This window comes from Tasmannia lanceolata, unplaced genomic scaffold, assembly GCF_043159265.1.
Source record: "Tasmannia lanceolata isolate RefF3 unplaced genomic scaffold, GAP_Taslan_0.1 ptg000012l, whole genome shotgun sequence".
Classification (NCBI taxonomy): domain Eukaryota; kingdom Viridiplantae; phylum Streptophyta; class Magnoliopsida; order Canellales; family Winteraceae; genus Tasmannia; species Tasmannia lanceolata.
In genome coordinates this window covers 12,530,877-12,556,776 of record NW_027518689.1, presented here as the reverse complement: position 1 = coordinate 12,556,776, position 25,900 = coordinate 12,530,877, and the positions used below count along the sequence as shown (strand labels likewise).

At 44.2% G+C, this 25,900-nt stretch overlaps 1 protein-coding gene across 1 annotated transcript; it reads right to left on the bottom strand.

Annotated features, from left to right (window-relative positions):
* Nucleotides 1–683: 683 nt before the first annotated feature.
* Nucleotides 684–13,988, bottom strand: LOC143887629 (coenzyme Q biosynthesis Coq4 family protein / ubiquinone biosynthesis Coq4 family protein). Its single transcript, XM_077391739.1, has 3 exons — nt 13,805–13,988; nt 2,418–2,615; nt 684–1,791 (listed from the first exon to the last, which is right to left on the bottom strand). Exons 2-3 carry the CDS (start codon nt 2,598–2,600, stop codon nt 1,288–1,290), a joined length of 687 nt encoding a protein of 228 aa, XP_077247854.1. The 5' UTR covers nt 2,601–2,615; nt 13,805–13,988; the 3' UTR covers nt 684–1,287.
* Between the last annotated feature and the right edge of the window lie 11,912 nt (nt 13,989–25,900).

Sequence of the window (25,900 nt, the reverse complement as noted above, 5' to 3'; positions counted from 1 at the left end):
ATCCATACATGAGATTGCAAGAGTGAATGAAAGGGTCAAAGATGATTTGCTGGCAAAGACTGAACTAAACTCTTAGCAAATGATACAAAAAACTGATGCAGCTTCAAATTACAGATGAGGAATGTTTACTATGTGATTAGTCTATGTTGGAGAACCTATTAGCCTTACACTGACAAGTTGCATTTCTGATTTTGATGGCTTAAGCATTTTCCCTTCAATGCAAGGCAAATCTATTACAATGGACAAGGAGGATCTTTCACTTTTGTTTTTGTACCTGTATGGAAGAATGTACTCATACATAACAGAATACAGAAAAAAAGGAATTCAGGTGATCTGTATGAATTAATCAGACGCACATAAAACAAACGAATAAATAGATCCTTTTAAGGAAGCATAAATGTTCTATTGAGATAATACCTTGCTCGTTCTTGTCTTCTCAATGGAGACTAATCAACCATTCTAAACCAACAAAAATGAAATCAAGACCACACTGAAGACGTATATCAAGCATGAGCAAGGTGTTTCTACGTTTAAACATAAGAAGAAAGGCTGGAGAAAGGCAAAAGACAGTAAACGTCTAAACATAAGAAGAAAGGATCCGCCGACGATATTTTTCGACAGAATCATTGCACAATGGAAAAAAAAACTGATGTTAACAGCACAGCCTAAATCATTGCACAATGGAAAAAAACTGATGTTAACAGCACAGCCTAATTGCATTAATTTAGAGAAACAAGGAAGAAACATAGTCTTAATCGCAATGAAGAGCACAAGAGGTTGGGGGTTCGATCCCAGCTTACCTACAAAAAAAAATGTTGCTCCAAAGCATTGAGGTGAGATCAAAGATTGCAGCAGCCCTGTGAGGAAGTGATGTTATGTAGTGGCCTCGAATTCAGATCTTTGAAGAGGGCTCATTTGAGTCCCTCCAAGGCTCCAACAGTGTTACTGAAGGGAACTTTGTGAATTCTTGTCCAAACCAACTGTCAGGAACATTGAATTCTTTGAAAATTTCATGTTGCACTTTTTGAATTCTGCGTGATGGTTTTGCAATTGAAACCATCATGTCAGCAACCAAGTGCCAAATTGTTTGGCTCAGATATGCTCCCCCATCCTTTTCTGGTAGTCCACTGGCTTGTATAGCTCATTCAGAATTGTAGTAGATGCAAATATTGCATAATAGAAGCAGGGGTGTAAAGTATTAAGACAAGGGAGAGCAAAAATATAGGCTTCATAACAAGAAGAAACAACAAAGAATCACAGCTGCTAAGGAAATTAGATATTGCTGATTCAGTGAGGTTGAATTTGGATTGGAGGGACAGGGATAATCCCCCATTTCCTCCGAACATCCTCCAATTTCTCATGAAAGTGCCGCTCATAATACACGCAGATCAGATCGGTGCACCTCATACCAGCTCGTGTGGCCCATGGGAAGTAATGCTGGAAAAATAAAGTTCTCTGCTTCTCGTTGAATCTCGCTGAACCTCCAATGACTGATAGGAAACACATGGGAAGAAGCATCTGCTCGAACTCCACCACCTTGAGCGCTGATTCACCAATCAAATTCGTGGGGAGACCAAATAGAACATGCCAGAAATCGTGCACCTCACGTGCTCGAGTAGCCACGAACGCCAGCTCTTCAGTGTCCATGAATCGCACGGGTGGGCGGTCGTCCGGCGAGAAGTTCCTTGACCCCATGAAGTTTGCATATGCTGCACCAAACGTGCCCTCCGGTAGGTCCCATGCGTGCTCAACACGGGAAGATATAACACGAGGTCGCTCCAAAAGTATTGCCTGGAAAATGCAAAGTTATCAGTAAAAACCAAGGATAAAGTCCATATGGTGCAAAATGTCTTCCACCATAGACCAACAAGAAAAAAATCAAAAGTTTAAGAGAATAGCTGAACAGAAAAAATAGCTCATAAAAAAAAAGTTAAAGAGAAATGAAATCTGCATTCCCTTCTTTCAATAACGGCACTCTGCTCTTTACATTTTTCTACTTAGCTTTAAGGGTCGTTACCATTCCTAAAAAGCTCTCAGCATAGGATCGAAAGTCATTATCAAACAAGGGAGTAAGGATATCATTTTCCTAACTAGACTGTGCTAACTGCTAATCAATTCAGCATAGTATCACATCAGATTCAAATATCACTGGTAGTCCATCACTCCACCCTCTACAGCAATAAAAAAAGTTGTTTTATAGAATTAACAAAAAGTGCTTGGGAGAAAACAAGCCTAAGGTGATGTCCCCAATAAGATGAACACAGAGTCAAATTTTTATCAATATTCGGTACCAAACGGTCATCACCAGAACAGGGGGGATAGCAAGAGCAACTAGGATGAGCCGAAGACACCGTAATGGTTAGGGATTGTTTGTCGATAGATTTCCAATAAGTGAAGATGGTAGATGGAGGACTTACTCTGCCTTCTGGGCTCTTCTTCATCCGATCAAGCACCCTCTGAAATGCAGGCTTGCCCGTAGTCTCTCCAAGAGCAGCTATTAAATCTGCTCTCCTTGGGTCCACCAGTGCACCAAATGCTGAACCAAGGGCAACTGCTGCCTGCTGCCATCCCTTCAACCGGATGAGCACACCTTCTGTCATTTTATGACAATGAATCTGACACAAAGAAAAGAAAACATTAGGATTTTATACCTATAATCATTCAAAAAAAAAGAAGATATCTCATATAATTTATGCAAAGTCAAGGTATGCAAGCTTTAATGAATAATCTTTCTATTTTCTTTTCCAGATGGTAATAAGTAGGGGTGCAAGTTTGACCCCGTCAGCCCTGACCTGCCCTGAGCCCGAACAGGGTCAGGGCTGGATTTTCACCTTGAGGGCGGGTCAGGGTTCATTTTTTTAGACCCTGACTCAGGTCGGGCGGGTTTTGGGTTAATGCCTCGGGTACCGTGACCCGGCCCGACCCTGAGTTTTCTATTATAGAATTAACCCATCAGTGCATGTTTCTTTTGCTAATGTTTTCTATTATCTTGGATTGATGTTTCTTTAGATTATTATTATTAATTGTCTCTGTTGCCCGTCATGTTGTTGAATTCATATTGTCTTATTTTGTTCCCTTTCTTTGTTTATTGATCATTTTGTTCCATATGATAAGTGGTTGCTTTATTTTTGGCACTCTTAACAGGTATTTGCACTAGGGTCAATTAGGGCAAGCCCGGCCCGGCCCTGCCCAATCAGGGCGGGCCAGGGCCAGCACAATACCCTGTAGGGCGGGTAATGGGTTGAGGTTTTCCGGCCCTGACTCAGGGTCAGGGCGGGTCAGGGCCGAGATAATGGGATCCAGCGTTGGGCTAGGGTTTTGAAAAACCCGACCCAACCCGACCCTGTTGCAGCCCTAGTAATAAGTATTGTGGTTTAAAATGGCAAGAAAACATCCCAGCAAAACTAGACAGTAACAAATTCATTAACAGAAGAAAACAGAAAGTAAAGTAAAAAAAGTCCTGCGGTAACACTAAATTACAGAAGGGGCAGAGATTGCCCCTCCCCGCTTTAGCTAACAAATCTGCAATTTTATTAGCCTCCTTAATATGCTGAAATGTAAAATTTCCTTGCTAGCTACATTAGCTATATCATCTATGTGAGGCCAAAACGGCAAGGACCACTGCTATTTCCTGCTTCCCACCTTAGAGCATTTTGGGAGTCACCCTCAACCACGAGATTGCCATCAAATGTTGAACTGAACATCCATGAACCTCCCAATAATGTCTTATTAGCTTCAGCAACGTTGAAACCCACGGTGCCTATAGGACCTGAAAAACCCCAAATATATTGTTGTTGCTGTCTCTGATAACTCTGCTGATTCTTGAGATTTATATATAAATACTTAGGGATAACAAGAGATTTATGTAAATAACTAAATAAGAAAATGAGAAAAATCCTAGACATCAATAATGAAGATGTCTTCTTCGACCTTTTTTTTGGAAGGTATGTCTTCTTCCACCTTCAACAGAATCTTTTCAGGCATGGTTGCAGACGTCAAACGTTCGATGAGAACAGAGGCTGTACCCATCACTTTCATTTCTTCCAATCTTTTTTCCTTCTCTAACAGCCTGCCGAGGCACTCCCACAACCATCTTACGGTCTTGGTGCTCCATGCGTGCAACGGAACTTTAGAGAATCACTTACGTTTCTTCAACCCTCTACTTCATGCAGCCAACTTTTTCAGATCGGAAATCCCAAGAAGCTCTCATTTCGTTTTCCTCTTTAAGGCAGCATTAGCTTCCACCGTTGAGAGGAACACCAGTAATATTTCCTCACCCCCTAGGTTGATCGTCTCAATAATTGCACGATTCACATTAATGACCACAATAATTGCAGGATCCACACTAATCACCTCAATAATTGCAGGTTCGACATTATTGAACTCAATAATCACAGGATCAATAACACTTAGCTTCAACTTTGATGGATTCAATTGGGAAGGAGGGCACGATGCCATCCTAGTATATACTTCCCTGTCCTCTAGCACCCCATTCCATTTTCTGACAAAATCAGAGATGGGCATGCCCAAGCTCCTGCTTTCCAATGGCCCAAATAACAATCAGAAACTTCCTCCCACGGCATCCTTCTTACAGATTGATGAGCTCCATAAAAAAACCTCTATTTCTTTGCGTTCGAAACAGTCCAAAGTTGTGTTTGGAACAGCATACCACATGAACGCTACCCTTTGAAAAGCATAATTGTCAATACCATTCCGTTTTGTTTGGAACGGATAGAACATTCTATACTAATAGCAGAATTGGTACAAAAGGCAGGAACATTTCGTTCCAGTCAGAAATTCGTTATATATATCGCTCCATTTCATTTTGATTCATTCGTAGTAGACGAAACATGACAAAAAGGAAGAAACACCATGTTTCGTCTAGAATCACTTCTTTTTTTTAAGAATATCCTCTGACAGCTCTTTTTTAGTTTTTTACTTGGTTGGCCTTATTTTTAGCCATTTCCCTTATTTTATAGCCGTTTGAAGGGTATTTTTTATCCTTCTACCTCCCTAAATAAATAAGGGCTATAAAAACCCCATCAAATTCTTCATTTTCTTCAATACTTCTATTTTTATCAAATGCTTTTAATCATATACTGTCATTATATTGAGTTTACTTGCATTCTCTTTTGTGTTTCTTCTGTTTCCAAAGTGCGTTTCTTTTATTTTTAAAGGATGTTCACTACTTCCAAAGTATTCTAATTCAAATTCTACACAAGGGGAGGCTTGGAAGTCGAGTCTTTTCCTTTCTTCAAAATGATATATTCGAAAGAGGTATCATATGTACACAATACATACTACATTTTGGGTTTTATTTGCATTTTTTCGGGTTTTCCTTGGTTGTACTTCATTTTCTTTTCTAATTTCAATTAAATATAAAGAACAAGATGAGTTGGGATATCATTCAAAAAAAAAAGATGAGTTGGGACCTTCCAGAAGAGCCTCATTCATTGGTTCCACTCCCTCTAAATCCGATGACCCGGCATGAGCTTATGGTAAATGGGTGTCATGTCAACGAAATAAAACAATTTGCATATTTTGTAATAACCTTATATTGAGAGGAGGTATTACCCTATTAAAAGAACATCTAGTGGGTGTTTCAGGCAAAGTAACGGCATGTAGTCTCATCAAATGTAAAATGGAGAAGGTAGAAACTTTTAGAAGAATACAAGAGGCAAATCTAGAGAAAATATTGTTATGGTTGAGGTTGGTAATCCATACGGTATGTCACAAGAAGGTGAAAGGGAGGATAATGATGATGATAATGATGTTGGAATCAGAAGCCCCTAATAGCTAGAACAGTGCGCAAGGGAAAATAAGTTATAGAAGGGGGAATGGAAAGAGAAAATAGAAATGTGTAGGCTTAGAAACAATTTTTTGCACCATGATAGGAAATGTAGTACTTTTGAACACATCCACTCCATACAAAAGAACATGTTGGAGCACCGAAGATTGATGACCTAGTATTTGTTCATTACAAATTGAAGTTTCGAGAACAGTATAATATTTTAAATTGATGTTTTCACTTCTCAAGAATCAAACACACTTTAAGTTTGAGGATAAACTCATTCGAAATTATTAAAATTTGTACTAAAAACTTGCAGAAGAAGTCATCAACCACTACCGGCCACATCAACCAAGACAAGCATGATGTCTTGATGGATTGGATAAAAAAGGATAATCCTAATGTATTAACCATAGAGGAGTCCGGTTGCTAACAAATGGGAGAACCTACTAGTGTTACTGGATTTTTTTTTTTGAATGGTAGAATTCATTAAAAAAGACCGAGGAGGTCAGAATGTACAAAAAGAAAAACAATACAAGAAAGACAATACACGCTAAGGGGGAAGAAAATCAAATCTCTCCAAGGACTCCAAATCAACCCCCCTCCTAGCTTGAGAATCCGCCTCTCCATTTGCCGATCTCCTAACATGATTGAACTCCACATGAGAATCTCCGATAATATCTAGGATTTCATTAAAAAAATCAGCAAACCTCCACGGAAATCTATGAGAACCGGACAGCCATCGGATGACATTTATGGAATCACCTTCCACTACAACATTATTAATATTCTCCCCTTCAAGCAACTTTATTCCTTGATGTGCAGCCCTCACTTCCGCCTCATTCGAATCGGCAGTCCCAATAGGTCCGGCAAAAGACCAAATCACCTCACCCAAATCATCCCTTAATAGCCCACCAATACCCGCTGGGCCGGGATTACCTAGACTTGATACATCAAAATTAAGCTTACGCAAGCCATGCCCCGGCGGTTCCCATTCTTGTACAATATTATTCCTCCTGTCACCACTCGAGCACACCTCTAACCATCCATACCATAAATCAAACGCCGATACAAACTGAAACAACTGTAATGACTTCGCCCAAAATATTGTTAACGCCACAAGTTTAGAAGCAACGAAGGTAGCACTTTTAGAAATGCCTCTAAAAGTTCTAGTATTTCTTTATCTCCATAACGCCCTGTTGGATATAGTTGGATATATGTAATAAGCCTGAGGGCATAGATGTAATTATGCTTCTCCATTATTAATAAATATATTAGTGAGGGGGAGATCATCTCTCTAACTCACTTTCTCTTCTCTAATTCTTTCTCTCAACATGGTTTCAGAGCCCTAGGGTTTTTTATCTCTAGGGAAACCCCTTAGCCTCCATCTTCTCCATTCCTCAACCCTAACCCTAACCCCTTTCCTCATCCTCATCTTTATCTCTCCCTAACCCCTTCCTCATTTTCATCTTCATCTCTCCCACGCCCTAAACCTAACCTTCCCCATATCCAAAATAGAGTTCATCTTTTTGCCCGCCTTCAAACCCACTTGCGCCCCTGGAAACCCAAGCACGTTCTGCGTTTTGCCCCCCCTCAAACCCACTCGCGCCCCCCCTGAAAACCCAAACAGTGTTTGGATTTCTTTTTTAAAAGCCTTATTTCTTACCCTCTTTCTTTGATGTGTTAGATTTCTCTCTTCTTACTATGTCGTCGGCATCTTCCTAGTCTCTATATGGGTCTCTCTATGCACTTGGTCCTTTCTTGTGCGCTTTTTCTATGAGCTTCCTGGTGGATTAATTAGTTCTTATTCATCTTCTCTATGTCATCGTTGATCCATCTCTTGGCATGACCACTGAAACTCTGCTTCTACCACATCGGCAGTTCCTTGTTCATCGTCTCACCCTACCTTGGCACCTGTGGAGGGTTCATACCCACACTTGAATATTGCCAAGTTTGATGGAACTAACTACCTTCCCTGGAAAGTTGCAATTGAGACCTATCTCCTTAGGAGAGGTAAGGTCAGTTTTCTTCCTCATGACCCCCCTCCACGTACGGACCTGTCCTTCACCCGTTGGGAAATGGAAGATGCCTTGATTCGCAGTCTTCTATGGCAGAGCATGACGCCTGCCATTTCATCCACGATGATTATCCTTCCCACTGCAAAGGAGATTTGGGATCATACCGCTGACACTTACTCTAGGGTTGAGAATCTCCGACGTATTTGCTCTACTTACTCCGAGTGGATGCGTCTTTGCCGTAGTGATCTGTCCCTGGAGACTCATTAGGGCCAGTTTTTGTACTTATGTCAGCAGCTTGATATCTACTTACCCCTCACGTCTGATATCAATGTTCTTCGCCGCCAGCAAGAGCAGATCCGAGTTGTTCACTATCTTAAGAGCTTAGGCCTTGAGTTTGCTTCCTTCTGTCAGCTGGTTATTGGCTCGGGCACTATTCCCTCATTACGGGAGACTTATTTACGAGCACAGCAGTGTCTTGAAGATCCATCTCCCAGCCTTCCGTTTGAGAGTGCAGCTCTAGTTTCTTCTGACAGTTCTGGTGGGTCTCGACCACCTAGAGGAGGTGGCTACTCTACTTGGGCTTGTGGCCGTGGCGGTGGCAGGGTTGGTGCTCGTCGTGGTCGTCCTTATTGTACTCATTGTCATAGGGATGGCCACCAGATTGAGACATGCTACACACTACATCCAGAGCTTCGCACAGGCCGGTCAGCTCATCTCACTGTGACCGGTCCGGGTCTGACAGTGTGACCTCTTTACCTGTCTCTATTTCTGCTGATGAACCTTTCACATTCACGAGATCAGATTATGATGAGCTGCAGCGGTTCAGACAGAATGCCTCCCATCATACTGTTGGGTTTGCTCAGCCAGGTAGCTCACCCACGACCTTACTTTCTAGCTCCAGGTCCTGGATTATTGACTCGGGAGCCTCCAATTACATTACTAGTAACTCTTCTCAGCTTGCTTCTTTTCATTCCATTCCGACAGGAACTCAAACCATTACTCTTGCTGATGGGTCCACTTCCCCCATCACTGGTATTGGCACAATTTGTCCCTCACCTAATATTTCTTTATCATCTGTTTTATGTGTTCCAAAATCTCCTTTTAGCTTATTGTCTATTAGCCAATTAACGAAAAATCTTCAGTGCTCCATCTCAATTTATCCATCGTATTGTGTTTTTTCAGAATCTTTCGACTGGGAAGACGATTGGATCGGGTCGTGAGGTGGATGGTCTCTACCGCCTTGACTGCAGTCGTTCTCCTACAGTCCTGGCATATATCTGTCGATGAATTTCAGTGGCACTGCCGTCTTGGTCATCCGTCCCTTCAGCGCCTTCAGCAGACGTCTTATGTTCCATCTTCTATTTCTCCATTCCAGTGCGAGTCGTGTGAACTTGGGAAGCATCACCGGGTGTCCTTTCCTTCCCTAGTCCTCAGTTATGTCGATAGACCTTTTAGTTCAGTTCATTCTGATGTATGGGGGCCCTCTAGGGTCGCGTCCAATAATGGTTTTAGGTATTTCGTTATTTTTATTGATGATTATTCACGTATGACATGGATCTATTTGTTGAAAGACCGCTCCCAGGTCTTCAGTGCTTTTCAGAAATTTCATGTTGAAATAAATAACTAGTTTAATTGCAATATAAAATGTCTCCGTACTAATTATGCTCGCAAATATTTCTCTTCTACACATGGTTTTGAGGATTATCTTATAGGTCATGGAATTATTCATCAATCTTCGTGAGCCTACACGTTGCAGCAAAATGGTGTCGCAGAACGAAAATTGAGATACCTACTTAAAGTTACTCACACGCTCTTGTTTCAAATGCGAGTCCCTAAATCTTTTTGGGGAGAGGCCGTGTTGACGTCATGTTTTCTTGCAAATCGTCTCCCATCTTCTGCCCTTCGTGGTTCCTCTCCTTTTTCGTCTGTTATATCCTCAACAGGAGCCATTACCTCTCCTCTCTCGCGTCTTTGGGTGTGTCTGTTTCTTTCACCTTCTTGGACCTCGTAGGGACAAACTTGATCATCGGTCAGAGTGTTGTGTCTTTATGGGTTATTCTAGGACTCAGAAAGGTTATTGCTGCTATAGTCCTCGTTTACGAAGATGGTTTGTCTTCGCCGACGTAACATTCTTTGAATCAGAACTTTTTTTTGGGCCTTCGACTCCTGCTCCTAGTTCCATCTCGGATGAGGTACCCTTGTTTCTTCCTTCGCTTGCTGACCCTGTACAGGTACCACTCCAGCCTACGCCACACTCAGAACCGGCACCCTTTTCTTCAGTTCCAGAGGTTCGCCCACCCGTTACAAAAGAATATCAGCGACGAGTGTAGAAGACGAGGCCTCCACCTCCTTCTCATCATCCATCGTCTGCTACAGTCGAGGTCCCACTCATGCCTATTGAGGAATCTTCTTTACCATCATTTGCCATTACTTCTGATTCTCCCATTGCTTCTCGTACTAGGTCTCATTCTACAGCCCATCCTATTTCTCAGTTTGTTTCTTATGATAGACTAACGCCTTCTTTTCAAGCCTTTATTTCTTCCTTGTCCTCTGTAGAGTTACCAAAATCATTACAGGAGGCTCTTAAACATCCTGGCTGGCGAGCTGCTATGGATCTGGAAATGGGGGCACTTCGATCCAACCAAACATGGGAACTTGTTTCTCTTCCAGTTGGTACTCGACCAGTTGGTTGTCGTTGGGTCTTCTCCATTAAGTATTTACCTGATGGAAAGGTTGAACGGTTGAAAGCTCGTCTGGTTGCTAAGGGGTACACTCAAACCTTTGGGGTTGACTATCATGAAACTTTCTCCCCTGTAGCCAAAATTCTTTCAGTTCGTGTCATCTTATCCATGGCAGCTAATCATGGTTGGCCTCTGCATCAACTTGATGTAAAGAATGCCTTTTTGCATGGCGATCTACTGGAGGTTTACATGGAGCAGCCTCCTCCTCCAGGGTATGCTGCTCAGGGGGAGATGTCCTTCTCTGTTTCTCGCCTTAAGAAATCCTTATATGGCTAGAAACAGTCTCCAAGAGCATGGTTTGGTCGATTTAGTGAGGCTGTTATTCGCTTTGGTCTCAGACAGTGTGCAGTAGACCATTCAGTATTCAGCCATAAATCCTCTGCAAGGTGCATCCTTCTGATTGTGTATGTTGATGACATCATTATTACAGGAAACAACTCAGGAGGAATTCAAAGGTTGAAGAGTTTCTTACAGACAGAGTTTGCTACAAAGGATTTGGGTCGACTTAGATACTTTTTAGGGATAGAGGTGGCCTATTCTGCTCAAGGAATATCTCTATCATAGAGCAAGTATGTGTTAGACCTACTGGAAGAAACTGGAAATGTTGGAGTAAAGCCTATATTTGTGCCTATGGATCCTAGTGTGAAGCTTATTCCAGAGGAAGGAGATCTGTTGGAAGACCCTGGTAGATATAGACGACTAGTTGGCAAGCTCATATATCTTACAGTTACTCGCCCAGATATCTCCTATGCAGTTGGAGTAGTCAGCAGTTCATGAGTGCTCCTCGTACTTCTCACTGGGCGGCAGTAGTTCAGATTCTCCGTTATTTGAAAGGAGCACCAGAGAAAGGACTACTATTCAAGAAAAATGGACATGTCAGAATAAAAGGCTATTGTGATGCAGATTGGACAGGATCTCCAACAGATAGGAGATCAACCACTGGCTACTGTACATTTGTTGGGGGCAATCTGGTGTCTTGGAAAAGTAAAAAGCAAGAAGTTGTTTCGAAGTCAAGTGCTGAGGCATAATATCGAGTTATGTCCTATACTAGTGGGGAGCTCCTTTGGTTACGTTCCCTCATGACGGAGATTGGTTTTCCTTGTTCTTCAGTTCAGCTTTATTGTGATAATAAAGTTGCAATTCACATAGCCACCAATCCTGTTTTCCATGAGAGAACCAAGCAAATAGAGGTGGATTGCCACTTTATTCGTCAGAAAATTCATAAAGGAGAGATACAGGTTTCTTTTACTCGATCTGTGGACCAGTTAGCTGACATATTTACGAAACCCTTGCCTAAGTCAAAGTTGAATGATATTTGTAGCAAGCTAGGAATGTACAATATCTACATTCCAGCTTGAGGGGGAGTGTTGGATATAGTTGGATATATGTAATAAGCCTGAGGGCATAGATGTAATTATGCTTCTCCGTTATTAATAAATATATTAGTGAGGGAGAGATCATCTCTCTAACTCACTTTCTCTTCTCTAATTCTCTCTCAACACGCCCAAATAACAGCAAGAAAAGATAGCTTCCAAAGAGTTTTCCCCTTCAATCCCCACGGGGCAAATTGCCAACTCTCTAGAGCCTGGGCTATGTCCCTCGGAAAAACCCAATGCACCCCAAACCCTTCCCCACACTTTCCTCGCGAAGTTACAATGAAGAAGCAAATGGTCCGCCGATTCTCCATCTTCTTGGCAAAGAATACAGAAATTAATAAAGATCATCTTTCTATCTCTCAAAAAATCAATCGTTTGAATTCTCCCTAATAAGGCCGCCCAGCCAAACACAACGACCGAAGGTGTTTAGGGAGCTATTGGTTGTGATGAAGAGGGGTATCATTCATAGTGATGATCCAGCTTATAGAAGCCCCTAGGAGGTAACTTAATATGACTTATGTTTGAGACATGAGATGTGATATGCAAAATTTCGGTTTCAGTTGCCACTGAAATATAAATGTTTCGATTTCGATTGGAAATTTCAGTATAATTCCTATAAAATCACAAAACATATGAAAGCATATGCAAAAATGCTAGTATAAAAACAAATACACACTTAGAAAAATATGTATATATCTTACATACACCACAATTCATATGCAATTCATATAAATATAATTATGTAACACATAATGATATAGTATACCATTATTGCACTTCCTATTTTAGTTTCGATATGCATTATTGTTTTGGCATCGTTTCGAAAGAAGTTAAAACATTAAATTTTGTATACAATTTTGGTTTGTACATGGAGAAATGAAGATACTTGTAATGGTATTGTTGAACTAGACAGTTGTTGTTACAGAATTCACTATAAACTGGACAAGCCAGAAACGGACTGGTTGGGATCAAATCAATGGTGGGTGAACAGAAGCTATCCCTGTTTCATTAGCATGTTTTCAGTCTCTAATAACACCTGAGTAGCATCGATCTTTGTCCCTTTCATCACCTTCTCTTCCAAAATATGAAGAGTTTATTCAAGTAACCATGCACACATTTTCCCTGATCAAACTCAAAGAAAAGCACGGGCCAAAATGACTAAATAGTTATCTTGTCAGGTTTGATACTGTCATCTTTCAAAAGCAGCATTTCATGGAAAAAAGGCAAAGCCTCTATTGGCAGCTGACCACCTTAAATGAAGCCAGTTATAATCAAGGTCCAAGTAATAGTACTTCTTTCCTTCATCCCCTGGAACAGATCCAATGCGATTCAAGAGCCACACATAACAAATACCCAACCAGAATGAAATTCCAAGAAACAATGTCCCATTCAGGCATTTAGTCAAATAGGAGATGAGCGCAATTCAAACACCAGCACACTGCATATATACCGGCCACCATGTTTTGAACAAAAAGGTCCTTATTGACTCCTACCTTGAATATATGAGCCTATATTCTTTGGACCGTGTCGAGATCAAATATCCAATCACAGCCCAATCAGAAGAAAAAAAAAAAAACTAAGATAAAATTTATTTTAAATAAAAAACAATATCAAGTCTATAGAATCAATCCATTATAGTAGAAAACAGGAGATTAGTCCTGCCCTTGTTGAGCCTACATGATAAGTTGATAAAATCAATCAAGCTTGCAAGAATAATTAGCAGAGACGTAGTTCCCAACTATAAGGGGCTTTAAAACAAGAACTCAATCTCAGGTGAAATAATCCCCTAAAACGAAAACCCCGAGCTCTGGCTATTTTGAAAAAATCCAAAAAACGAAACGAGAAAGCTTGCCTTTAAGAGGACGATAGAAAGAGAGGTACCTCGTCTTTTTGTTCCTTGCTCTGGAGATTGAAGATGGTGGAGGTGTTTGAGAGGATGGTGCTGAAGACGAGAAGCTAGGGCCCGAAAAAAGGGTCTTGACGAGTTAGAAAATTCGTGAAACCTATCCTTTTCTGTTGCTCAAAAACTTGGCTGCGCAACGTTGCGCAGGAGGTTCCTGGACAACGCCCTAAAATAAGAGGAAACAGGGGGTGTGGAAATATCAAACGAGGGGTTTGGAAATATCAGACCATGGAAATGATATTGCCACACCCCATGCTATTAGTGTATTTTAGTGCGATGCGGACGGATTCCTGATTCCAAGGGGTTCCTACGCAACGTTGCGCAGCCAAGTTTTATTCTTGCCCGAGGAAATCAACAAAACGACCGAATTCCTGATTCCAAGGAAACTTTGGGCCGGTTTTCCTTTTCATCCTCTTGGAAAACAAATGAACAGACCCGAAGGAAAAGTTAAAAAAAGTAGCTTGAAACCTGGGGGTTAGTCGTGCTAGATTTTAAATCGTACGGGGGACTTTGAGGGTTGTGTGTCACTCAAGGAAACGGACTATGGGTAACTTCGGAAATGTCTGAGGCTCTTCATGCACGGACTTCAGAGTGATCTGGGCTTTGAAGACCTGCTTTAGTCGTGAACAAGGGAGGGAATGTAAAGTCTCCTAAAAAGTTTTACAGTCTAATTTATCATATGGGAATTTTGTTGGCCCCAATTGTGGGTCCAAATAAATAAATGTAGTTGGGCACCTCCCATACTTCTATTCACATTTTATTCTATTATCATTATTTCGACCTGATGATGCCCAAAATTTGACTGCACGAACTAGCTTCACAGAACCTTTAATCTTGCGCTCACAAAGAAAGCGTCAGTAGGCCTGGAGTTGTGGCTCCTGACTGCCACTTCGACACTCAAGTCAAAGATAGGCAATCACAGACAATGGACGGTGGATAGGGGGAGGGCCAAGATAAGTTACCAGACCAAAGAAGGTAGAAGGAGAAGAAGAAGTGATTTCGAACCAGTATGTTGGGGGTAAAATCGGTATACACTGTACCGACCCTCATAACTATCCTCCGATACCCTTCCTGATCAATCTGAACCGCACAAGTAACATTCACTAACGAACGTGACAAAATCCCTTCAACACTTCTCCTTAGATCGGTGCCGAATTTCAAAGGGAGACAAACACAATCGCAGGGATCTCGCTTCCAAACGACTAATTCGGACGGCCGTTATACGTAAGGCGCGACTTTTGAATTCAAAACATCCCGTCTAAGTCACCATCCACGATCTCCGCCCAGAATCATCGGAAGTCATATCTCCACGATTTTATTCTCCAGCCATCACGCTCCACATGGGCTAAATCAAATGTATGATTGATATCTCCACGATTTTATTCTCCAGCCATCACGCTCCACATGGGCTAAATCAAAGGTATGATTGATATCTCCAAGATCGTGGATCTCCTAAATCAAAGGTATGATTGATATCTCCAAGATCATGGATCTCCTCTCCTATAAAAAGGGTGCTACGCACTCAAGCAGATGAGTTCGAAATCACTTCTTCTTCTCCTTCTACCTTCTTTGGTCTGGTAGCTTATCTTGGCCCTTCCTATGATTGCCTATCTCTGACTTGAGTGTCGAAGTGGTCGTCCGGAGCCACAACTCTGGGCCCACTGACGCTTTCTCGGTGAGCATAGGATTACAGCTTCTACGAAGCTAGTTCGTGCAGTCAGATTTTAGGCGTCATCAGATTGGCGCCATCCGTGGGACCCGACTATGCCAAAGTCGAAAGCTACCTCCCAAACTAACCGTGGAATGGTTATGAGAAGTCAAGCAAGTTAGCAAGACCTCGCACCGCCGGAGGAGACGGAAGAAATGGTTGCTTCCGGCGACGTTCCAGTAACAATGACCGCCTTCAACCAGCTTACACAACAACTTCGAAGTGTCGTGGCCGCTCTCCAACAAGTACTTCAAATGATCCCTCCCCAACCGGCGGCGCCACCTCTGCCTATAAACCCGTCGGGAGAAGGAATTCTTCCCGTCAAGATTTCAGAGGAGCAAGGGTCCTCAGAAGGGCGAAATCCTCGGAGTCGAAGACCCCACCAACGTCAACAAGGGTCTGCCTCAATCACCAGCCCGCCACCCGACTATCACCGCGATAACCGTCATCGAAGAGGTGATAACTCGATAGTGGAACCAGCGAATCTAGCCCATCGGGACAATGGTCGGATGCCTCTGCGAAGAGAAAGTCCTACGAGAAACAATCAAGCAGAAGAAAACCCCACTGTCATGGTCGACCTCCAACGCCAGATAAGAGAATTCCAACAGCAAATGAAGGGGCCCTGCGACCCAGACCTTCTGGCATAATGGGATAGCGAAATCACCTCTCCATTGGTTCCAAGAATCTCCAACGCCATCGTTGCTATGAATTCTGACATGCCTCAGTTAGATCTCTATGACGGGTCATCTGACCCTCTTGAGTTTCTCTGAACTTACCATCGTGCGATGGTATTCAGGAATGCTTCAGATGCCACGATGTGCAAAGCCTTTTCCACCTACCTAAAGAAAGATGCTAGCAACTGGAACAGTCGGTTAAGGCCCAATTCCATCGACTCATTCCACAAACTGGGAAAGGAGTTTGTCACTTATTTCGTTAACAGTCGGCCCCAAAATAAACCAACCAACGCTCTTCTGGCTTTATGGCAAGGAAAGGATGAAACACTACGGAAGTTCATTGGGCGGTTCTGAGTGGAACTCCACCAAATTAACGAACCAAACTTCGATATGGTCCGCGCTGCGCTTCGCCATGCCATTCGAGATAGAGACATGAAAGTAGTCTTGAATGTAAATCCTCCTCGTGACCTCCAACAACTCATGGCCACTGCGGATAGAAACATCAATAATAAGGAATCATTTGCCATGGAAAGGGAGTTGGAGAACACCCGAGGAAACAAAAAGCAGAAAGATGACTCTAGGGCGCTACCGAGTCATAAACAAGCAAGACACAATGATCGATAGAATCGTTGGGCCCCAAATCCTCAATTTGATAGGGTCAACTACACTCCATTGAACAACAACACCATCTCCAATATCCTGTATGAAATCCGTGGCAGAGAGCCCATACACTGGCCTGAAAGAATGAGAAACTCGGGAAAAGATAAAAACTCCAGTAAATATTGTCATTTTCACCAAGATCATGGGCACACCACCAACAATTGTTATCATCTTAAGGACTTGGTCGGATTGATCGTTACCTTCAAAATCCCCCAAGGAGCCAGCAACGGCCCAGATCCGAAATACACTGGCCGGACGAACATCGTCGTTCACCCAACCGCCGGACGGAAAGTAATAGGCAAAGAGCTTTGGATCAGGAAGAAGAGCCCAAAATCACCAGAAATATTGACACCATCTACGGAGGTCCGACGTCTGGGGTCCAACCGAGGAAGGACGCGCCCTTCATGCAGGACAAATCAACTCCATAGAAAACCCCTCCAAGAAGTCGAGGATGGACCCAAGTACCAATGTACCCATCACCTTTACCAAGGCAGATTATGGAACGATAGATTGGTAGCATGATGACGCTATGGTAGTCCGACTCACCATTGCCAACTTTAATGTAGGGCTAATCTTGGTAGACACTGGAAGCTCGATCAATGTCCTCCATCAAGACACCTTCACCGAAATGGACATCAGTAATGATAAGCTGGACCCTGTTGATTGATTCTTCTTCCGATTCTCCGGAGGAGAAATCAAGGTACGAGGGAAAATCAAACTCCCTGTAACATTTGGAGCTCACCTGATCCAACGCACCATCATGCGAACCTTCGTAGTAGTTCGCGTCCCTTCCACTTATAATGGAATCATCGGAAGGCCAGCGCAGAACGAACTGGGGGCAGTGGTTTCCACTGCCCATTTGAAAATAAAGTTCCCCACAAAACTTGGTGTCGGAGAGTTATTGGCGACTAGGAGAAAGCCCGAGAGTGCTACGCCGCCCTATTGAAAAAGAAAAAGGCCGCCAAAGAAACCTTCTCCATAGGCGGTACCGATCCTCGAGTTGAGGTAAAACAGGGAGAACCGGTCGAGGAACTCACGAAAATTCCTCTGTTCCCCGGATCTGACGAGCAAACCGTCCAAATAAATTCCCTCCTGTCAGGTAAGCTTAAAACTGACAACGTCGATTTCTTAAAAACTAACTCGGACATCTTTGCCTGGTCCACCTCCGATATGTAGGGAATTCCCTCCGACGTAGCAGTCCATAAGCTGAACGTGGACCCAAACTCCAAGCCGGTCAAACAAAAGAAACACAATTTCGCCGCCGAAAGACAAAAGCACATCAAGGAAGAAGTAGATAAACTCTTCGATGCCAAATTCACCAGAGAGATTCACTACCCAAAGTGGCTTGCCAACGTTGTGATGGTCAGAAAATCCAACGGCAAGTGGCGAATCTGCATAGATTTCACGGATCCCAACAAAGCGTGTCCCAAAGATTGTTACCCGTTACCGAGGATCGATCACCTCGTTGATGCCACCGCCGGGCATGAGATGCTAAGCTTCATGGATGCCTTCTCCGGGTACAACCAGACCCAGATGTACGGTCCCGACATTCCAAAAACTTCATTCGTCACCGACCAAGGGTTGTTTTGTTATGAAGTCATACCTTTCGGCCTCAAAAATGCTGGCGCCACGTACCAACATCTCGTCAATAAGATTTTTGCCGAACAAATTGGGAGGAACATGGAAGTATATGTTGACGACATACTCATTAAAAGCCTCAAAGCATAGAACCACATCGCCGACCTTGAAGAGGCCTTCGCCGTACTCCGACGGAACCGAATGAAGTTGAACCCCGCCAACTGTGCTTTTGGGGTTACCTCCGGAAAATTCCTAGGCTTCATGGTTAGCCAGAGATGTTAGAAATCCCGAAAAAATAAAAGCACTGTTAGAAATGACAACGCCGAAGGAAGTCAGAGATGTACAAAGACTCACCAGCAGAATCGCGGCCCTCAGCAGGTTTATGTCTAAATCTGTCGAAAGGTACCTGCCCTTCTTTAAAACTCTCCGAAGCGTAAAAGACTTTCAATGGAGAGAGGAATGTCAAACGGCCTTCGACCAGCTAAAGGCATATCTCCAAGCGCTTCTGTTACTCTCAAAGCCGGTACCAGGAGAATATTTGTACATGTACCTAGCAGTTGGACCCGCCGCGGTAAGTTCTGTACTTGTTCGGCAGGAAGGAAAAATGAAGCAACCTATTTACTATGTTAGTAGAGTCTCCATGACGCCGAAACCCGATACCAGAAGATTGAAAAATTCGCCTTTGGTGTCGTCATGTCGGCAAGAAAGCTCTGCCCATATTTTCTGGCTCATCCTGTTACCGTACTCACCGACCAACCTCTCCGAAAGATATTGCAGAAGCCCGAAACTTCAGGATGCCTAATTAATTGGGCAATTGAATTGGGCGAATTCGACATCCAAATAAAGCCCCATCCAGCAATCAACTCCCAAGTGCTGGCATATTTTATTGTGGAACATACTGTACCGACAGAGGAATCCGAAGAAGCAAGCCTTCCGGCTGAAGAACCAACTCTGAGCCAGCATAGCCATGATCCACTGTGGATGTTGTACGTGGATGGCTCCTCTAATGCTGGAGGCAGTGGCGCCGGCTTGGTCATAACAGGGCCGGACAATTTCATTGCTGAGTACGCCCTGTGGCTAGATTTCAAAGCATCCAATAACGAAGTGGAATACGAAGCTTTGATCGTTGGAATAGCTCTTGCCACCAAATTATGAGCCAGTCAGATCAGAGTTCACAGTGATTCGCAATTGGTGGTGAGCCAAGTCAATGGCTTCAGCGAAGCTAAAGAAGAACGGATGATCAAATACCTAGAAAAGGTGAGAAAGGAAATCTCCACCTTTGAAGAATTCCAAATAATATAGGTTCCCCGAATCTTGAATACCCGCATTGATGCTCTCTCCAAGATGGCCTCGTCCGAAATATTTGAATCAGGAAACATCTATGCCGAGATCCTCCCCCAACATAGCGTTGAGAGAGAAGAAATCCTACAACTCAACGAGGAACCTAGTTGGATGGATCCTATAGTACGATACTTAAGAGACGGTGTCGTACCCTCGGATAGGAAGGAAGCTTGACGCCTGGTTGCCAAAGCCGCCCATTACATCTTCGATGGACAGGAGCTGTACAAGCGGTCCTTTTCATGGCCTTTATTGAAATGCCTCCAACCCTCCACTGCAGAACTCGCCACGAGAGAAGTCCAAGAAGGAATCTGTGGCGATCATTCGGGAGGAAAGGTGTTAGCTCACAAGATCTTCCGTCGAGGTTTTTTCTGGCAAACCCTCCAACAAGACGCATCTGATTTCGTTATAAAATGTGAACAATGCCCGAAGTTCGCTACTGTACCTCGTCTCCCTGGAGTTCCTTACAAACCCATCTCCAATCCAGCCCCGCTCGCTATGTGGGGAATGGATTTGTTAGGGCCTTTTCCAAACTCGACCAAGGGGCACCGAATGATGTATGTCTCCATTGACTACTTCACCAAATGGGTCGAGGCCAAGGCAGTGAAGAAAATTACTTCCAAAGAAACGGAAAACTTCATCTATCATGATATCATTTGTAGATTCGGTATTCTGCGGGTCCTTGTAACTGACAACAGAACCCAATTTGCGAGCTGGCGGTTCAAAGACTTTTGCGGAAAACTCGGCATCGAGCAACGGTTCACCTCAGTCGGCCATCCACAAGCCAACGGACAAGTGGATGTAACCAATCAAACTCTCTTACAGAAGAAAACGCCCGGGGCTTATGGGCGGAAGAATTACCGAATCTCCTCTGGGCCTATCGAACCACCCCCAGGACCGCAACAGGAGAGTCGCCATTCAGCCTCGCCTTCGGGGTAGACGCGGTCATGCCCATCGAGATTGGAGCCCACTCTCAGAGGCTTGAGGCATACAACGAGAGGGCTAATCCCAGCCACCTAAGGAGTAGCCTCGACCTCGTCGAAGAAACTAGAGAAAAAGCCCGAGTCAGGATGGCCGCGTATCAGCACAGTCGCCCGATACTACAACTCTAGGATGAAGGAAAGAGCGATAAGGACGGGCGACTTGGTGCTACGATGATCCGAAGTCTCCAATCCTCGCAACTCAGGAAAATTGGCTCCCACCTGGGAGGGACCCTACCGCGTATCCAACACTCTCCAGCCAGGATCGTATCAATTGGAAGACTTAGAGGGCAACCCCATTCCCCGCACTTGGCACATTTCGAATCTGAAAAAGTTCTACCAGTAGGCAAGAATGTAGTTCGTTCCCATTTTCTTATTTTCAATAAATCTACGTGTTTGTTCTTTGTCTTTGTGATATTGCAGGAATGTAATCATTCTCCCCAAATAATGAAATCTCTTTTTTGATTATCCATCCACAAAAGCGATTACTCCCCAGCATTAATGAATCTCCAAATCGAACAATCTACAAACGAAGGATAAAAGATACGACCCATAAACTGGTGCCCAAAGAGGCTCGGTAGAGAGTCTATCTACTTAAAAGATACGACCCATAAACCGGTGCCCAAAGAGGCTCGGTAGAGAGTCTATCTACTTAAAAGATGTGACCCATAAACCGGTGGCCAAAGAGGCTCGGTAGAGAGTCTATCTACTTAAAAGATGTGACCCATAAGCCGGTGCCCAAAGAGGTTCGGTAGAGAGTCTATCTACTTAAAAGATGTGACCCATAAACCGGTGCCCAAAGAGGCTCGGTAGAGAGTCTATCTACTTAAAAGATACGACCCATAAACCGGTGCCCAAAGAGACTCGGTAGAGAGTCTATCTACTTAAAAGATGTGACCCATAAACCGGTGCCCAAAGAGGCTCGGTAAAGAGTCTATCTACTTAAAAGATACGACCCATAAACCGGTGCCCAAAGAGGCTCGGTAGAGAGTCTATCTATTTAAAAGATACGACCCATAAACCGGTGCCCAAAGAGGCTCGGTAGAGAGTCTATCTATTTGAAAGATACGACCCATAAACCGGTGCCCAAAGTGGCCGGTAGAGAGTCTATATATTTGAAAGATACGACCCATAAACCGGTGCCCGAAGAGGCCCGGTAGAGAGTCTATCTATTTGAAAGATACGACCCTTAAATCGGTGCCCAAAGAGGCCCGGTAGAGAGTCTATCTACTTAAGAGATATGACCCATAAATTGGTGCCCAAAGAGGCCCGGTAGAGAGTTTATCTACTTCCAAGATATGACCACAAACCGATGCCCAAAGAGGCTCGGTAAAGAGTCTATCTACAAAATACTACCCATGAAAGCTAGGTAAAGAGTTTATCTGCTTCAAAAAATAAATCAATATCTTGCCAAAATCCGAGGTTCCCCTCGTTCGCTTCAGTCGCCCCAGAGTCCTCTCCCTCTGAAAGTTCGGTCCCCGGCGGTCCCTCCAACCTGTCGACGGGAAATGCGGAGTCTGGCCTTAACCTGGTTTCTGCAGTCAATGAACCCCTTCGCCTCAAACTCCAGGACGTGAAGTGCCATATCCGTTTGATACTCTTGAGATTGGCAGAACTCGGCAATCGCCCGGGACCGAATCTCTCCTTCTCGCTGTGCAGCCTCATCCTGCACCTTCTCGAGGTTAACACGGATTTCCTTTTCTCGGTTAAGTTCATCCTTAACCCTCTGAAGCTCGGCTTGGGCATCTATCTGAAGCTTTCTCGCATCCGCCAAGAATTCCTTGAACACCTTCCTATTGTTCGCCCGCGAATCCGCGTAATTCTTTACCTCCTTGGATGCGTGAGCATAGAGAGATTGGTACTTGTCCATGCGCTGCGAAGTATAAGAACAAATATCTGACAACTGTGACTAAAAAGGGGAGAAATAAATATTCGCAAAGCCTAAAGGGCGTTCAGAGAATTAAAGATAAAAGCACACACCTTCTTAGCCAAAGCGACCATGTCCCGGCCCAAAGAATAATGCGAACACTTCTCCATCTCCGCCAAGTCTCTTGGTAAGACACTCGTCATCGCCATCTCTACAGCCACCCTCGGGTTACGAAGGGCAGAATCTCCAGTACCCACCTTCCAATTAGGATCAAAATAAGGCCCCTATTGGGTCGCCTGATCCTTTGAGAGAGTCACCGGCTTAAAAAGAGCCTAGGTCCCATCGCAACCCTCGGCGGGCAGGGTCTCCTGAGTCACAACTGGGTCTTTATCTTTAAGACTGTCCCCCTCTACCGACTTACCCTTCTTGCTAGGGCTCTTCTCCAACAAATCTGCTTTCTGCTTTCCATGTACGGATTTCTCCGGAGATGCAACATCCTTGGACCCTCCAGTCGAGACCTGCCCATTTCCAGCCTTAGCCGCCTGGCGCTTCAAGGCTCTCTCCTGTTTCTGCCGAGCTACTTCCTTGGCCTTCAATATCCTCGCCTCCTCCATTGCCGAGGCAGAAATATTAGGGCCTGAACCTTGCGCCGCTATTTCTGTGATAAAACCAAGAAATAAGTCACGATATAGTAAAAAGGAAGCAAATAAAATCATGGAAAAGGTCGGAAGAGGGAATCACCAGACTGACTCTCGTCAACACTCGTCTCATACTCCTCTCCCTCTTCCTCACCTTCATCCGGAGCCTCATCCTCCGAATTTGCCACAACGTTACTTAAACCAAATTTGACCAACACCCGCTCGGATTTAAAATCCTGAACATCTAACCTTTCCTTTCCTACTTCCATACCCCTACCTACAACATCGTTGAAAACCAGCTGACTCAATGTTCCTAAGGAAAACTTCAGCCCCATTTTCTCCTCATTAGGCTCTCTCTAATCAAAGGGAAACTGTCACCCGGCTGTTTGAGGCAGCTTCACGAAGAAAAATTCATTCTACCACCATTTGACGGAAGACGGGGATCTGCCCATGATCATCAATATCCGACGTTAGGCCACGTCTACCCAGTCCCCTTTCATCTTCATAAGAAAACACTTCCGAATAACATCCAAGGATAGTGGAGCCCTCACGATTTTACTTTTTACTATTAACGCCAGGAGGCCCCTCCACCCATTTGGAAAAATCTGGGACGGTGCCAGGCCAAAGAAATAAAAAAAGTCTATCAGAATCGGATGAAGAGGAAAGCGGACACCCGCCTCAATAAGCTCTTTGTAGAAGGCTGTCTCCCCCTCCACGCTACTGCTGCACGCCCGCTCGTTGGAGGTAGGGAGCCGAACTTCATACTCATCCGGAATATGATACTTCTCCCGCAACCGCCTGAGATCTGAAGGATGAAGAATGCCCATTGAGCTCATGGCAACTTCAGGATGCTATACCCCACCAGGAGGCACATGTGGCTTATGAAGCTCCACCAACTCCCTAGCAAGACACCTAATCTGGACATCCATCGGTGCCGAACGTGAATCACTCCTATCCTCAACCAACACAGCAATCACGGGGGCATCACTCGGCACCGACTCTGCCACACCTGGGGGTTCAAGGGGAAGAATTGGATCTACCTCTTTTCTTGGACGTGGCGCTATCCTCTTCTGGGACCCTCCACTCCTTTCAATCATCGTGCCACCACCTACTTTCTTGGCCCTAATTTTACGTCTCTTTGCCGATGATTGCTCCAGTACGCTCTCCGCCTCCATTTCCAATGGGATCCGGGGAGAAGAGGATGATTCCTCCATTCCCATGGGCTCAATCGACTGGTTCTGTGAATCCGTGTTCTCCGACATGACAATTTTAAAGAAATGAAATACAAAGATCGGGTTGAGAAATGCACCGGTGGAATCAGAGAGAAAAGCTGTGAAGCTCGTCGGAGAAGACGAACCAGTGCCCTTGGAAAAATAAGAAATCGGGCCGAACAACTTGAAATCTCACGAATCCTCGACCAACGCAAGAGAACGAAGCAAAACGGAAAACTCGGACAGAAAAAGGAGGACGATTCGCCGGAAAAAGGGAACTTTAAGCCGGAAAATCCAACGGAATCTCGCCGGAGTAAAATAAAGAGACGAAGGAAGGGAAAAAGGAATAAAAGTAAAAAATAAAATGAAAATGGGCAGGCTTTTATAAGACCTGCAGGCGAGAAAATCAAAAGTCGCGTCCGTCTGACGTTAGACGACACGTGGCGTCCGTGATCCACGCACGACTTTTAAGGGCATTAAATACGCCGTTTCTTCATCATTATTCAAAGTGCCAAAAACTGCCATTACCCAAGAGTCGCGACCGTTACATGTGTCTCTTCAAGACACCTATTCAAGACATGACCACCCCCAGCCCCATCGCAAAACTTCCGCGTTATGTGATATCCGTGCCAAGGTCCGAATACATTCGGCCCCGACTGTTATCTATCAAGTGATGTGCCTACCATACATCTACGCATTACTTGTCATATCGGATGAAAAGTGTCACTAGAAGATGACAGAAATAACAAAGATTCTTTTATTCATAAGAGGGAAAAACCACAACAAAAGTAGGGCCTCCAGGCCACTTACAAAATGAAATTAACATTTGAAATTCCACCATAGGAAAGGAGTTTTAATCTAACGGTACTAAGGTCGTGGCCGAAGGAGCAATCATTCATCCGGATCCTCTTCAAGATCTTCTTTAGGGTCCTACTCTGGCAAATCCTCCTCCAAACGAGGTTCGAGATCAGATGACATGGCCCCCTTATCGCCCTCATTCACTCCTTGTAACATCGCTCTTAGTGCCTCGTTTTCCGTCTCCAGCTTTTCTACCCTGGCCCTCAATCGAAGGACCTCCAAGTTTTGTTGGAGAAGGCGATCTGCCACCCCACATCCTCTCTCCATAGTGTGCTTCAAAGACCGCTTATAGTTGGCGACAAAGTGGGGGACATCACCAGGAGCGAGACCATCCTTTAAAACAGGGGGGCTTGAATTTTCATTGAGTTCCACCTTCCGCTTCTTCTTACTTTGGGAGCCGCGATCCGCTCTCTCCACCCTAGCCAAGGGGGAAACCGCCGCCGCCGGAGTCACCACTTCTGGTGATTCGACCTCCGCCGCCGACAGATTCCTCATCCTCTGCGATCTCCTAGTCCTCCGAGACACCGGTTCTTCGACAACAACTTGAGGCTCCTCGCGCCCA